Source organism: Spinacia oleracea, chromosome 3 (assembly GCF_020520425.1).
Source record: "Spinacia oleracea cultivar Varoflay chromosome 3, BTI_SOV_V1, whole genome shotgun sequence".
Classification (NCBI taxonomy): domain Eukaryota; kingdom Viridiplantae; phylum Streptophyta; class Magnoliopsida; order Caryophyllales; family Amaranthaceae; genus Spinacia; species Spinacia oleracea.
In genome coordinates, this window is record NC_079489.1 from 34982761 (window position 1) to 34998214 (window position 15454).

The window sequence follows — 15454 nt, forward strand, 5'->3', positions numbered from 1 at the left end:
GATAGAAAACGCTGCTTTTTGTTTTCCGTCACTAACGGCCGTTAAAATGAATATAATAATATTAAAAATTATTAAAATAAAAGGAGAATTAATTTATACGTAGATTAATGATTGAAAACAGATGATTTTGATGAAAATAAGCCTTTTCCAATTACTTAGAGGTTTCAACTTACTTTTTCAATGTGTACACGTGGAAACCTTCCAACTTCTCTCGTTTTTTCTGGTTCCTTCCTAATAATGTTTTGGCGGTAATTTTTTACTGTTCCCAACCCTATTTTCCCCCTTTTCACTTCCTATTTATATGCCCCCCCCCCCCCCCCATTTTCACTCTCAGTTGTCTTTTTGCCATTTACTCACTCAAACACTTAAGAGAATTTGAAGTTATTACTCTGAGTTTTCTGCAAAAATGGGTTCTTGCGTATCAGGAAAGAGGACTGCTGATAAGTGGGAATGTCGCACCCCCAAGAGAACAAGAATTTCCAGATGGGACGAAGGTATTTTCATTCAATTTGTCGGTTTTTTCAATAAATGTTTGCAGTTGAGCCATGATAAATTAGGGCTTTTTTGTTAAGTAACTTTTTCCCAAAATTGGTGCATGCATTATCTTGATTGTGGTGTTTTATATGTTAATTTAAACAATCGTGGGCTGATTTCGCATAATTTATCAATTGAAGTTGGAATTAGGGTTTCGTCCGTTTTTACTTTCCAATATTTAATTCGAATTGATGCTTGCATGTTCTTGAAAATGGTGTTTAATATGTTAAATTATACAATTGTTGCGTAATTTGGAATTAATTTAAACTAGATTTTGTAGTAATTAGGGTTTCACTTACTGTTTTTGATTCACTTAAATAAAAAACAGAGTTTGATTAATTCGAATTGATGCTTGCATGTTCTTGAAAATGGTGTTTAATATGTTAAATTATACAATTGTTGCGTAATTTGGAATTAATTTAAACTAGATTTTGTAGTAATTAGGGTTTCACTTACTGTTTTTGATTCACTTAAATAAAAAACAGAGTTTGATTAATTCGAATTGATGCTTGCATGTTCTTGAAAATGGTGTTTATTTAAACTATTGTTTCTTAATTTAGAAGTATTTTAATCTAGATTCCGTATAATAATTAGGGTTTACTTACTGTTTTATTGACTTTGGCCGTTACTTTGACTTTAGGAGACCTTGCTTTAAGGGAGGCACACCCCCTTTGCCATCATCAAGACATCCTCATCACCCAGATCTTCACCAAGCTGGACTGGGAGGGGCAGGCTGCTGTGCAGATGGTATGCAAGCAGTGGCGTAGGTGGGCCAAGTTGCGGTACCGCCTCCCATACCACTACCCTCAAGGATGCTACCGCGCGTGGCTGCGGGAGTGGGTGATCATGGACATCATTGACAATGATGGCCGTGACTTCCACGCCTGGATGGACAAGGACATGACCGTCTACTTTGACGGCTTCCCCCTCCTTTTCAAGGAGGAGGAGTAGCTGGTGGTGGAGGCCATGCAGGGGTGGGTGGTGGTGGCGCTGGTGGTGGCCCCTCTTTTGTCAAGCTTATGATGATCCAGCTTGTTTATAGCTTTTTTTATTTTTAATTTTCAAGGACAATTACATTACTACTGTCATTGCAAGTAGGTTTTTGTGAATGTGACAAATGTTGGTTTTTGGTATTTGTCACTGCTATGACAGTAATTTATATCTAACCGTAGGCTTCTCCCTCAATAGTGGATTGAGGTTTGAAATGTTAGGGTTGAAGCCTACCCTTTTGTAAATGCAACTGACATGATCATGATGAATGAATGAATGCAACTTTAACCTTTTGTTATCTCTTGTGTTGTTATTCAAGATTTGATTTGGTTTGATTTCTTAAAGTTTTTTTTTTTAATTGATATTGTTTTAACTTTGATCAGATGTTGATGATTTGACTTTGAACCCTTGCATATATGTGCATCATGGTGGTGAATGGGTTGTGCAAGGTGATATGGTTTATAGTGGGGGGAGGGTGGATGTCTTTGATTACATCCATGAGAATGCAGATGGCAAATATGTTAAGGAATTAGTGGATAGTTTAGGTTATAATGATATAGAGAAAGTACATTTCTGGGACCCTAGGAAAGAATTCAAGAATGGGGTTAGGTTTTTAGGTTTTGATAGTAGTACTTGTGACCCTTTCTTAGCTTTACTCTTTGAATACAAAAGCATTCATATATACATTGAACATAAAATCAAACCCACCTACAACTTTAACCTAAACAGGAGTGAAGGAGGGGGAGGAGGGAGAGGTAGCTTCCTTGAGTTGTTGAATACTGATGTGGTTGACTTAAATTCTGATTATGTGGAACCACCTTTTACAGTACTCCCACCCAAACAAACTGAAACTCAACCTGAACCTCAAATTCAACCTCAAAATGTGCCTCAACCTGAAATTGATTATGATTCAGAGGGTACAGATGAAGATGATGATGAGTTAGCCACTGCTAGGTCTAAGATATCTGATGATATGAGAAGGGAAAAGGCTTATTTGGAGGAGTTAGTAATGCTGAAAAAACTAGCAGAAAGTAAAGTAGAAGGTGGTCTGAATTTGGGGGATGACTTTGATGGATACAGTGACTTAGACAGCCCTAGTGAGTCAGAAGATGAGGATGATGTTGGTTACTTAGTTGCACCACAACACCATAAGAGGGGGAGAGGGAAACAGAAGCAAAACAACACTGAAACTGAAGAGAGGGAAGCCACTTTTTATGTTGGGCAACAGTTTGAGAATCCAAAGACATTTAGGAAAGCAATCATAGATTATTCAATTGATAAAGGAAGAAACATTCCATTTTCTAAAAATGATTCCACTAGGGTTTGTGCAGAGTGTGAGCACAAAGATAAATGTTGTAAATGGAGAATTTGGGCTTCATGGGAGAGAGGAAGAAGGTCATTTACAGTGAAAACATTTGTCAGTGAGCACACTTGTGGTAGGACACCTATCATTAAGAAGATGACTTCACATTGGATTGCAGAACACTACCAGATCTGTTTAAGGTTAACCCTTACATGAGAGTGCAAGATATTCAGGAAACCATTTGGTTAGAAAAGGGTATAAGGGTGAGCAAAGACAAGGCTGCCAGGGCTAGGAGAAGGGGTCAAGCACTCATTGTTGGTGAATACAAAGAGCAGTATGCATTACTCCCAAGGTATGCAGCTGAGATACTAAGAAGCAATCCAGGGAACACAATGAAGTTGAAGTTGGATGCAAATGTGTTTGACAGACTGTATTTGTGTTTTGAGGCACTTAGGAAAGGGTTCTTGGCAGGATGCAGACCTTTCATATCACTTGATGGATGTTTCTTAAAGGGACCATTTGGGGGTCAATTGTTAGTAGCAGTAGGGAGGGATGGAAACAATCAAATGTTCCCTTTGGCTTGGGCTGTTTGTGAGGTTGAGAGCACTGACACATGGAGTTGGTTTCTAGAACTTCTAGCTACTGATTTAGGCACTAGTGAAGGAGCAGGGTACACTTTCATGTCTGACCAACAAAAGGGTTTACTTGCTGCTGTGTCAAATGTGTTTCCACAAGCTGAAAGTAGGGTGTGTGCAAGGCATGTGTACTGTAACTTTAGGAGAGTGTTTGGAGGTGGTTTAGAGTATAGAAAACAATTTTGGACTATTGCAAAAAGCAACACAGTAAATCACTTCAATGAAAACATTGAAGTAATGAGGGGTATTTCACATGAAGCTGCTGAAGACCTACTGAAAAGGAACTACAAGAAATGGTGTAGGGCATTCTACACTCCATTATCTTGTTGTGACAGTGTAGACAACAACATGAGTGAGGTGTTTAATGCATACATCTTGAGTGCAAGGCACAAGCCTATTATTACCATGTTGGAAGATATAAGAGAGGGTTTGATGGAAAGACTGCATAAGAAAAGAGATTTCATTGGGAAAAAGGAGATAATGTTGTGTCCTAGGATCCAAATTCAGTTAGAGAAACACAAAATTTGGGCTAGGGGTTGGAATGCATACTGGGATGGTGGGTTTTGCTATGGAGTAAGAGAAGGTGCAACACAGGATAAGTATGTGGTGGATCTGAACCAACATACTTGCAGTTGCAATGCATGGCAGGTGAGTGGGATTCCATGCAAACATGCAATTGTTGCTATATGGAATAAAGTAGACCACCCAGAACAATATGTCAATGCATATTTCTGCAAACAGACCTACATGAAGGCATATGAATTTTTGTTAGAGCCTTTAAATGGTCCTCAAGAGTGGCCTACTTCTGATAGCATTGTTGTGGCTCCAAAGGTGAAAAAGGTCAATGGAAGACCTAAAACAAAGAGGAGATATGGTGTTGGAGAGGTAACTGCATCTGGTAAGCTGAAGAGAACAGGTTGTTCTATGAAATGCAGCTTATGTGGTGTGATAGGCCACAATAAAAGGGGTTGCAAGAATGCCCCTAAGCAACAACAACACAGCAACAATCATGCTACTGCAGAGCAGACCACACCACAGCAACAACACCCAAGAACCAGTTCAACTATACCAATGCACAATAGGGGTGTGGGTATTTATACCTACCCAAATGGGTATCAAAGAATAGCTACTGTAAGTCATTCAATATACTCAAATTCTTTCTTACATGTTACTTTACTGTACTGAAGCCAACTTGTTCCTAATTTGTTTTAATTAATGCAGCCTATATCACAACACTTCCCCACACCACAGAGGCAAAGACCTCCTGCAGCTTTCTATTCTGATCATGGGGGTGAGCAAACCATCTACTCCTTCCCTGCACATGACTTCCCATTGTCACAGACTCAACCAAGTCAAGGACACACAATATCAAGCCAAGCATTGCAGGATCTTGCAATGGCTAGAAGATTAGAAAAAAGACCATGAGGTTAGATTTTATTGAATTTAAAGTCTTCATTACATTTCATTAGTGCAGATCATTACATTTTACCTACCCACTTAACCCACTTAACTTAAAACAAACCAGATAAAAAAAAACAGAACCACTAGGATTACAACCCACACTTCACATTTCACACTAATAGGTCTTCTCATCTTGCTCATCACATAGTCTGCCTCCCTCTTCCTTGCATAATTGTTAGCTTCACTAAGTTTTGTCCTAAAACTATCAACTTCAGCAGCAAGGCTTTGTTTATCTTGCATTAAGCCTAGTATGACAATTGTTTGCCAAGTTGTTGGTTCTTGTTCATCAATCCATCTAAAAAAATGCAACCCCTTCTGTTTGTTTCAACATCATAATCTGGACAAGCAATGAACCTCCTTCCAGGATTTTCTTTTGTCCATGCCTTTTGAATGGATACTGTGAATCCACAGTAGCACCTCTTAGGGTGTTCATTATCACCATTGTTGAACAAAGAGATAGCCCTGTTCATCATTCTGCAAATAAATTACGTTTTAATAATTATTTCCTAAATATGTTTAATTATTGTTAAAATAAGCTAACTTAAGATTTTAAAAAAAATGGCAGAAAAATACCTTTTTGTTGAGAAGAGTCAGCTATGGTGGAGCAACAGAGAAAAAACACAGAGCAGAAGATGGAGAAGAAAGAATTTTGTTTTTTAAGTGTTTTATTGTTGTTTTGTTGTGCATGGAATGTTAAATACTCTGTTTTTTGAGAGCCTCAACGGCTATATTTTTGTAAAAAGCTAACTGAAATGAATTCCCCTTTATTTAATTATTGGTAAATGGTAAATGTAACTGTTTTTTTGTCGTTTAGTGCCTTTTATTTAGTTTCCTTTTAATTTAATTGAATTTTAACGGCCGTTAGTGACGGAAAACAAAAAGCAGCGTTTTCCATCCAAACGCAGGGACCTAAATGCTCCTTTGAAACTTGAGGGACCTAACTGCTCCTTTTGACAAAGTTTAGGGACCTCCAGACCTATTTACTCTGCAAGAACACATACATACGCATCTTTTGTAACGCATTAATTTATTTTAATTTTCTTCTTAGATCTTATCCCGTCGCATTGCACACATTACATAGTGATATTTTTTATACTTCGTACGAAAAAAATGAAAAGATGAGTGTTCCGACAAGAAATCGAGTATTTAATTATTTAAGTAGGATGGATCGGAGATGCACACAATAAGACTCATCATAGTCTCATACACCATGCAGCAATAATCTCAATCATTTGATCGTATATTAAGCTTAAACAATGCAAATTTAACAGCGACTTGGACAACAATCAGACACCACCACATAATCCAAACTCGGACGTAATCATCATGGATTAAAGCAAATACATGCATGACTAGTGTTCGGCTATAATTTTATTAGTGTGAGACATAATTATCATAATGTCAAACTTTGCAATTAGAAAATATATTTACTCTAATCATTATAATTGATCAACTGGTTATCAACTTGGTAAAGTAAAGGACATATTATCGGAAATAATAAAGGTCACAACATGCGACCATTTAGCCGTGTCATTGTGGTGATATGGCACGCCTACGTGTCATAATATATTTAGAAACTAAAATATTTAGATTATATAACCTATTATATACTTAATATTCTAATTTACAAATTGAATGTAATTTTTTTATTTCAGAAAAATAATTCTAATTTGTATAGGAAATTAGAAAAAAATACTTTTCATTATTAAATAAAAAAATACATTTACTAATTTATACTTAGAAATATACAGTACATTACTGTAGAAAATAAAAGATTAGAAAAGGTATTTCATTTTATTAGTTTATTAGGTTTGTTCTTTCACATCCGTCTTTCCCGTTTACCCTAGCGCCAACAAAATTGCTTGCGTTGATTAAGTCTGTGGCTCAATTGCTTGCGTTCAAGTCTATGACTCAATTCCAAATTAAAATAATATTTTAAAATAATGTATAATTATGAAGTTTTATTTAGATAGAATATATCATTAAATTATAAATTAGTGTATTTTTAAATTCAATTGATGTATTTTCGTAATCACGCAAAAAAATATTATTAGATTATAATTTTTAATTTTTTATTTGTAATTAATAAGATAAGGGGAAATATATATTTACTATAAATATAATGAATATTTGTTTACTTATTTGTATCGACTACCTTATTCATATATTTTCATAGTAAAAATATTGAATTGATAGTAAAAAACGTGTAGCCTCCGTGGCGTCTGTATGTACCTATAAAACCCCGACACGTAAGATTGCGACAACATTTTGTTGTCGCAACTTGCGACCTATCATCGTCCCATATATACCTACAAATTAAATCTATTATACAGTTACTTGGCACTAAAGTTACAAAATATAACTGAGCCTACTAACAACCAACATGTATAGAATTTGTTTGACTTATGGGAAATTATTGTCCAATTAACGAGATTGAAAATTGTATACATACATTAAACGTTATTGAATTTACCGAGTCAGTGATTATTGCTATTTGTAAACTCGCGAAATCAAATATGTGCCGCCTTTCTTCGATACTGAATATGGGTCATAAGCCCATATCGAAAATAAGTTTCAATCCAACCCATATGATGTGAGTCCAAATATTACATAAATTAAGTTGGCCCAATTCTGGCTCCAACTTCGACCCGTGAAAGTTGGATATTGTGCGATGAAATCTGAACCATTTCCGAGACTCTAACTCGGCTACTAGTAAGTGGTTGACATGTGCTCAATATAAGTCAAAATCTATTCATTTGAATTGCTTACTTACTGGCTTATATTGAGTATTTAAATAAAGGTATCATTTGCTGGCTTAAACAGGTAACCGGGTTTAATCTCACTCTTTTATCCAACGGGTCTAAACTAAAGATGGATGTAGTCAGATGGGTCGGCTCGAGGCCTGACCTTCTCTGGCGCGAAAAAGTCCGGCCCGACACGGAAACGAGAAAAGCACCGCCTAGCACGAATTCAAAGTCGTGGGCCAGGCGTGGGTTGCAGAAAAAAGCACAGTGAAGCATGGCTCGACCCCGTATGACAAAACATTCTAAATTTATTATTTATTAGACTTAGACATGACGGCCCAACCCGACTAAATATGAGGGCCCATGGCATGGGCCATATTATGAAATATTTACTCAGCAAGGCCCTATATGGGCTTGGTGTGGTCTGGCCCGTTAGGCCCACAAATCATGGGCTCGCCCCGATGCCAACCCGCACCACAACCATCTTTAGCCTAAATTGGAAAAAAAAACCAAGCCCTTATTTGCTTAAATTATCTCAAAATTTCCAAAACCCACTAGATAAAATAAAATGAAATTTTAAATAGTTAGATATTCTTGTAAGAATGTGAGAAAGAAGCAAGTAATTGGTCTTAAATATAAAAGTATGACGAAAGTGAAAATTTTACCCAATAAAAAAAATCACGAATCCAAAGTTTTTCTATTACTTACTCCGTACAAATTAAAAAAAACACAAGTATAACGGACTAACTCAGACAATTATAAATAAAAATGCGTTTTTATAAGCGGAGCGGGGGCTTGCCCGCGACAAATATTGGCTCACCTCTGTCTTCCCGTTAACAAAAAACCCTCATTTTTTTAAAAAAATCCTTGTGTAAACCCTCTATTTAAACGGGTCAGATTGATCGGATTTGGCGGGTCATCCCGACCATGAATAACTCTAATTTTGGAAAGAGGAGAGAGATTCCAGGAAGTAGGAAGTGAGTAATGTGTAAGAAAAACTAAAGTTACACATTATTATTTCAAGAAAAAGCAAATTCAGTAAAAAAATTCAAACAAGGTTCATGAAAAATAAAAATCACAATGTTCAATTTATAAGTTGAAATAAAAAAGGAACAAATCACATATCCAATTTTGGTGGCGTTGGACCTAATTAATCCTACTTGGGTATCTAAGCAATGAGGATAGGTTTAGACAATTCCGGCCCATTTTTCAAGCTCAGTCCAATTAAACGAATTGAATAGTCCATAATAGGATGCCATGTTGGGGAGACACCATCTAAAAATTGTGAGTTTTACTTAGATTCAGGAATGCTTCTAGGACTTAGGTTTCATACTTAGGAGTTTCATAAACTTTACCATAAATGAATGATACTTACTACTTACTACTTAGAGAGGAAGTATAAGTAATTTAAAGAAATGAACGAAAACGAAATGTTTAACCAACTCAAAAGAACGGAGTAAGTACAAATGTGGCCGGTGGAAAATAATAAATGGATGCCCTTGGAATGAAGTAACGTTGGTGTCCCGATCCCGACTTCCATGTTGTTCATACATTTTGTAATTCAATTTGTGGTCACCTCAAAGTCTCAAACGAGTCTTTGGTCATAATTATAATGGCAACCAACTAGCTAGGCTGGTTACCCTTTTCTTTTCTTTTTTTTATTTTTTTTTAAATTCTTATATCTCTTGGTTATAATTATTCAAGTGTTGTTATGTTTTTTTAAGATCTACATTAGTACGCACATATCTTATATCTCTTGGTTATAATTATTCAAGTGTTATTATATTTTAAGCTCTATACATTAGTATGCACATATATTATCGCATAAGGTATGTACATTTTACTATTTTATGTGTTCTGAGTATCGATATTAATTCCCTAAAGACAGGAAATTGGATTTTGAAGTTACTCGAGCCTTCAGGAGGGGATATATGGATTGACTAGTTGTTACCGGTTAGTTGATAGATGGTTTGACTAACTGTTATCGGTTAGCTGTTTGTATTTGTTAGGTTATGATACATATGACAATTCATAAATCATGCGGAAAAACCATTTAGCCAGGAATACATATTATTTACACATAATCATATAGCATAGTTTAGATGCATACTCTTTGTTGCGTGCCTTCCCTAGCTGCGCCCGAACCGAACAAGAACAAGTCTTTAGGACTCCAAGTGTCGTCCCTCCGTAGATAGTCCACAGCACGTCCGGATCCGCCTTAAGATTGACCAACTAGAATCGCCCTTAAGGTACTAAAAATTTCGGCACTTTTGAGCAAGGAATGTGTCTGAATTTTTCTCTCAAAAACTCACTTTGAATACTTGAAAAACTCGTTATAAATTGTGAACCCAGGCCACATATTTATAGGGGTATGGAAAGAGAATTGGAATCCTATTAGGATACGAATTAATTAAATTAGAATCATAATAAAACTCTTATTTAATTAATTTATCAAATAGAATTAGGAATTTAATCATTAAACGAATCCTGTACGTTTTAGGTTTCGTATGTGAACACAAACACCCACGCACGCACAGCAACCCACGAGGGGCGCCATGCGCGCGCGCGCACAGCCCGAGCATCGCAGCCCACGACTGCCGCAGCCTTGGGCGCGCGCTGGGCCTGCCTTGCGGTGGGCCTGGCGCAGCCTTGGGCTGGCGTGTTGTGGCGCGCGTTTCCCTTGCTGGACGTGGGCCTGGCTTCGTGATGGGCCTTCGTCTAGCAAGCTGGTCCGATGCTAATTCGTACGACGAGCTTCCGATTAATTTTCCGATTCCGAAATTCATTTCCGATACGAACAATATTTAACATTTCCGATTCCGGAATTTATCTCCGTTTCGAACAAATATTTAATATTTCCGTTTCCGGAATTATTTTCCGATTCCGATAATATTTTCGATTCAGACAATATTTCCGTTTCCGGCAATATTTCCGATTCCGGCAATATTTCTATTTCCGATAATATTTCCCGATACGTACCATGTTTCCGTTTCCGGCAACATCTACGAATTGGATAATATTTATATTTCCGATACGATCCATATTTCCGTTTCCGGCAATATCATCGTTTCCGGAGTATTCATTTCTTGCCTGTGACGATCTCAGCTCCCACTGAAACCAAGATCCGTCGATTCCGAATATCCATAGATGGAGTATTTAATGCCATTAAATACTTGATCCGTTTACGTACTATTTGTGTGACCCTACGGGTTCAGTCAAGAGTAAGCTGTGGATTAATATCATTAATTCCACTTGAACTGAAGCGGCCTCTAGCTAGGCATTCAGCTCACTTGATCTCACTGAATTATTAACTTGTTAATTAATACTGAACCGCATTTATTAGACTTAACATTGAATGCATACTTGGACCAAGGGCATTATTTCCTTCAGTCTCCCACTTGTCCTTAGGGACAAGTGTGCATTTCCTAATTCCTTTGTCGCTCGATGCTTGCTCTTGAACATAAGGTAAGAGTTGTCATCTTTATTATGTCCAGAGGTGTTCCTCGGTTTCAGAGTTCAACTGATCAAATAAACAGATAATCATAGCCTATGATTCATCCGAGCACGGCCATGCATTTCACAGTTTCTAGCTCTCCGAGTGGCCTTGTACAACTTTTAAGCATCTCATCCCGATTTATGGGAGGACAATCCCAATCTTGCGATCTTGAGATTAGACTTCGTTTGATAGGTGATTACCTGAGCGTTGCCTTTATAGCCTCCTTTTACGGTGCGACGGTTGGTCAACGTCAAAGCAATCAGTTCTCAAACAAGTAATCTCAAATCACTCAGGTATTGAGGATTTAGTGTCTAATAATTTTAATGAAATTTACTTATGACAGACTTTCATCTCTTACAGTAAAGTTTCATAGGTCTTGTCCGATACTAGTCTTCCCAAAGTAAGTATCTATGCAAATGATTATGACATTGCCATGTCCACATAGTTCAAGAAACAGAACTACTAGTCATCTTGCATTCTAATCGTCTAACGTTTTCTATGCGTCCAATTTTATAGAAAACTCCGACTAGGGACCATTTTCAACCTTTGACATTCAAGTTCACTTGATAGACATTTCTTAGTCACAGGACTGGTCCTGACAGTCTATCTTGAATATTTCGTCAAATTTGAAGGGACTCATCATTTAATACTAAACCAAGATTAAATGGAATATGAAAATACATTTCATATATGATAAATGTTCAACCCCAATATTTTACAACCATGGGCCTCTAACCCATCTTTAAAACATTTCATGGAATTCAAAGCTATGCTTGATTTCCAGTGCTACAACGTGAGTGTTGCTTCTCACTTGTTGCATAGGTTTAGTTATCATGCTTTGCCAATCTTAACATCCTTTTCATCGAATGTTCTTTGAGATATGATGATAAGATCTTTTCGAGTTTGTTTATTATGTGATCTAGTCTTTCTTACTTCGATGGTGGTTTTACTCATTTTGCAATGAAGAACCATCAAGTTAGCAGACGTTTTTCTTGCTTCAAGAGTGCTTCTACGCATTTTTCAATGAAGAACCATCAAGCCAGCAGATAGGTGATCTACCCAAGTTCAGTGAAGAACTTTAAACAACCCTGTTTTATTGCTTCTTAGGCAATAATTACTTTTACTTCAACTGTATAGGTTGCTAGTGATGCTTTGTTTGGATTTACCTATCCAAGCAGTTCATAGATATGTGGAAGACTCTCCAACTATATCTTAGAACATAGAAATTATTATTTTAATTTCCCACGCAACAACTCATGGTCTCCAACCCATGTTGCCATTTTCAAAACACGATGCTCTATAGCTCGTCCTTATCAATGGTTAACTCCAAAGGGTCTTGCTTGATCCTTTGCCAGTGTTTATGCGTGTAGCATCAATATTTAGCATATCTTTATTTCCTTGAATCAAGAACTATTCCTATGTACCTTTTCAAGTACCATAAGTATTCTTGATCTGAATCTAGTTGATCTTTACTTAGATCAATAGAGATTGGTATATGTTCGTCATGGCTAAAGTCATACGATACGTTTTTGGTGATCCTCATATTATATCATACATGATAAATTCTTTTGCAGAATAATTCCCAATTGAATTCTATTCATGTAACTTTAGCTTATCTAGTTTCAGTAGATACTAAATTCAGCTAAATTCTTTGACATATAATATAGGTTAAGAATCTTATTTAGATCCTTTGATGTTTAACTTAGTAAATGCTTATACATAGTTCAAACATCCTTTACTTAGATTTATTCACATGGGTCGAATATCTCCAATGGAGACTTTCGTGTTTGATTTAGTAAATGCCATTACTTAATCCAAAACAATATCATAAGATCTTTGTAAATAGATCTTAATACCCAGTATGTACTAAGTTTCGCCATGGTCCATCATTGATGAATAATTTCAAATCTAAGTCATTAGCATTTGAATGTTATTTCACAATAGAGAGATATGTGTGTAATACACATAGGACCAATTAAGTTTTAAGTACTCCCACTAAACTTCTTATATATCTATAAGAATCATGTATATTTTATGAAACTAAAATGCTTATTAGCTTCACTTAAAATACAGTTCCAATTCCCAATTGCTTGCTTAAATCTGTACTTAGATTTTATAAGCTAGCTTTCCTTTTCAAGCATTTATTTGGATCCACAAATTCTATGACATACCATGTACATATTATATTCCAACATTTGATTGAGGAATACGTTTTGTCATCCAATTGCCATATGTACCAATATGCAATCATTGCTTGAATTATAGACTTAAGCATTACGATTTTGCATGAGGTTTCAACACAATCCATGCCATGAATTTGCTTGTAACCTTTAGCAACTAATCTAGCTTTGTGTGTGAACACAATTCCATGTTTGATGGTTTTTATCCTTAAAACAAACTTGCAACCAATAGGTGTGAAACTATTCTTGCAAATCAACAAAATTTCAATTTTGTCATCAAAACATTGAGTATGTTTTATGGTCTTTAACCAATTAAACATATAGTCTATATATGGCCTCTAACCATTTTAGGGAATCTGGGTTTCGTCATAGCTTTCTTACAAGTCACTTCTTTTAGTTTGACTGCAAGTTGTAGGTTTCTTTACTATCTAATAGAAGAATTGCATAGTTTCAGTGACCTGAACTCCATGTTTCTTCACTATATAATAGAAGAATCTCATAGTTCCAGTGACTTGAACTCTATGCCTACCAGGGTATAGAACATCAAACAATAGAATATCAATAGCCACTTGAAAGTCCTTTGAATATTCTGTTCTCCTTGAAGCACTTGTAAAGTCTTCTAAGAGATGTCTATTCTTTAAAGCCACTTCTAAAGTCCTTAAAGAATAAGTTCGGATTTTCTGAAGCACTTCGAAAAGCCTCCGGAATGTCCGTTTATGTTTGTTGTTCGCCTCGAAGACTTTCAAAGTCTATTTTCTCCCACTTGTCATTTTGGAAACAAATTTCCAAAAAGGACATTATTTCGAGCAAACAAACATTATGTTCTCAAAAATTCGTGGTAGAAACAATACCCTTGTGTTTCAATCATAATGAAACATATATCTATACTTGAGCCTTAGTTTGTCGAATGACAAACACTAAGCTCCCACTGAGTTTTGCAACTCTCTAGATATAGTTTATGAAAAGGTATCCTGAAATTACTTTTCAATAGCTTTGACGAATTTGGTTTAGTTTGGTGGTAGTTGAGCATTTTGTTTTAGAAATTATAGGAAAAGTCTTTATGATCCATCATTGATCGAATCAAGTACTAATTGACTTCGATTATTCTAACTAAGATATGCCATATCTTATGGACCTAGATTGTGAAATTACAACACACAATCATTGATGATCATATTTGGTCTCAAGTAATCATCAACATGATCTAACCTAGATCTTTATGATTTCTTGCCAAGTGGATTTTATACTTCTGAATCTTTGAACTAGCCAAACAGTTTCAACTTATATCACATTTGAGTAAATAAACCTATATTCACTCAAATCCATGTGAAATAATAAAGTCATAAAATCTTTCTTTAGCTTTGAACTCTATTGTCTAGGCGTTCTAACAATAGTTCATATCTTTTGTTACTTTCAACAAGTAAGACTAGTTGTCTTAAAATGATCTAGAAATCAATCAACTTTCAAAAGTCCATTAAAATAGAGCTTGTGAATGTTAACTTGTTGACATGGTCTAAGCAACAATGCCAAAGATTAGTGGAACTCAAATCAAGGGCTTGATTTGAACCTAGTAAAGTTCTTTAAAGAGTTGTTTGTTTTAATCAAGCATATTGACTCAACTTGTAATTGACCATTTCATTCAAATAAACAAACAAACATTGTTTTTGTTTTTCTTGAATGTGAGTCTTTCTGTGTTTGAAAACAGAAATTTAGGTATGTTGATTATGGAACAAAATAGCCATTAAGTTCCAGCCTTTGAAAGGACTTAAAACAAACTAGATGACCCTACAACTAATGTAGCATTTCCATGCTTCATTTCCCACTTGTAGGTCATTAGTGTATCCTAGCTTCCATTGTTTGAGTTATTACCGAAGTAAGAACCTCAAGCGGTATATGATACCAAGGAAGTTTGATTGCTAGGTCACTTCTCTTTAAACATAAACTTATAGGTAGAAACGGAATCGTAAATTCCTTTCATTTGTTCCTTGTTTTCCTATTTCTTGTACCCTTTCTTATAGTCTTAAGAATTGAATTCTTTAGTGTTGACTTTTATACTTTGTTAGACATGTCCAATGTCACCCCAACAAGGTTCTTACCATTTATGTTGAATA

At 35.9% G+C, this 15454-nt stretch overlaps 1 protein-coding gene across 1 annotated transcript; it reads left to right on the forward strand.

Moving 5' to 3' along the window:
- The first annotated feature begins 286 nt into the window (after positions 1-286).
- Positions 287-1648, forward strand: LOC110786308 (uncharacterized). Its single transcript, XM_021990853.2, has 2 exons — positions 287-494; positions 1175-1648. Exons 1-2 carry the CDS (start codon positions 407-409, stop codon positions 1483-1485), a joined length of 399 nt encoding a protein of 132 aa, XP_021846545.1. The 5' UTR covers positions 287-406; the 3' UTR covers positions 1486-1648.
- Positions 1649-15454: the final 13806 nt, after the last annotated feature.

Bases quoted from the DNA above. Each gene is read 5' to 3' on its own strand.
- LOC110786308 (XM_021990853.2), top strand. From the start codon at position 407: ATGGGTTCTTGCGTATCAGGAAAGAGGACTGCTGATAAGTGGGAATGT. The intron at 495-1,174 runs GTATTTTCATTC...CTTTGACTTTAG, and splicing joins AATTTCCAGATGGGACGAAG to GAGACCTTGCTTTAAGGGAG.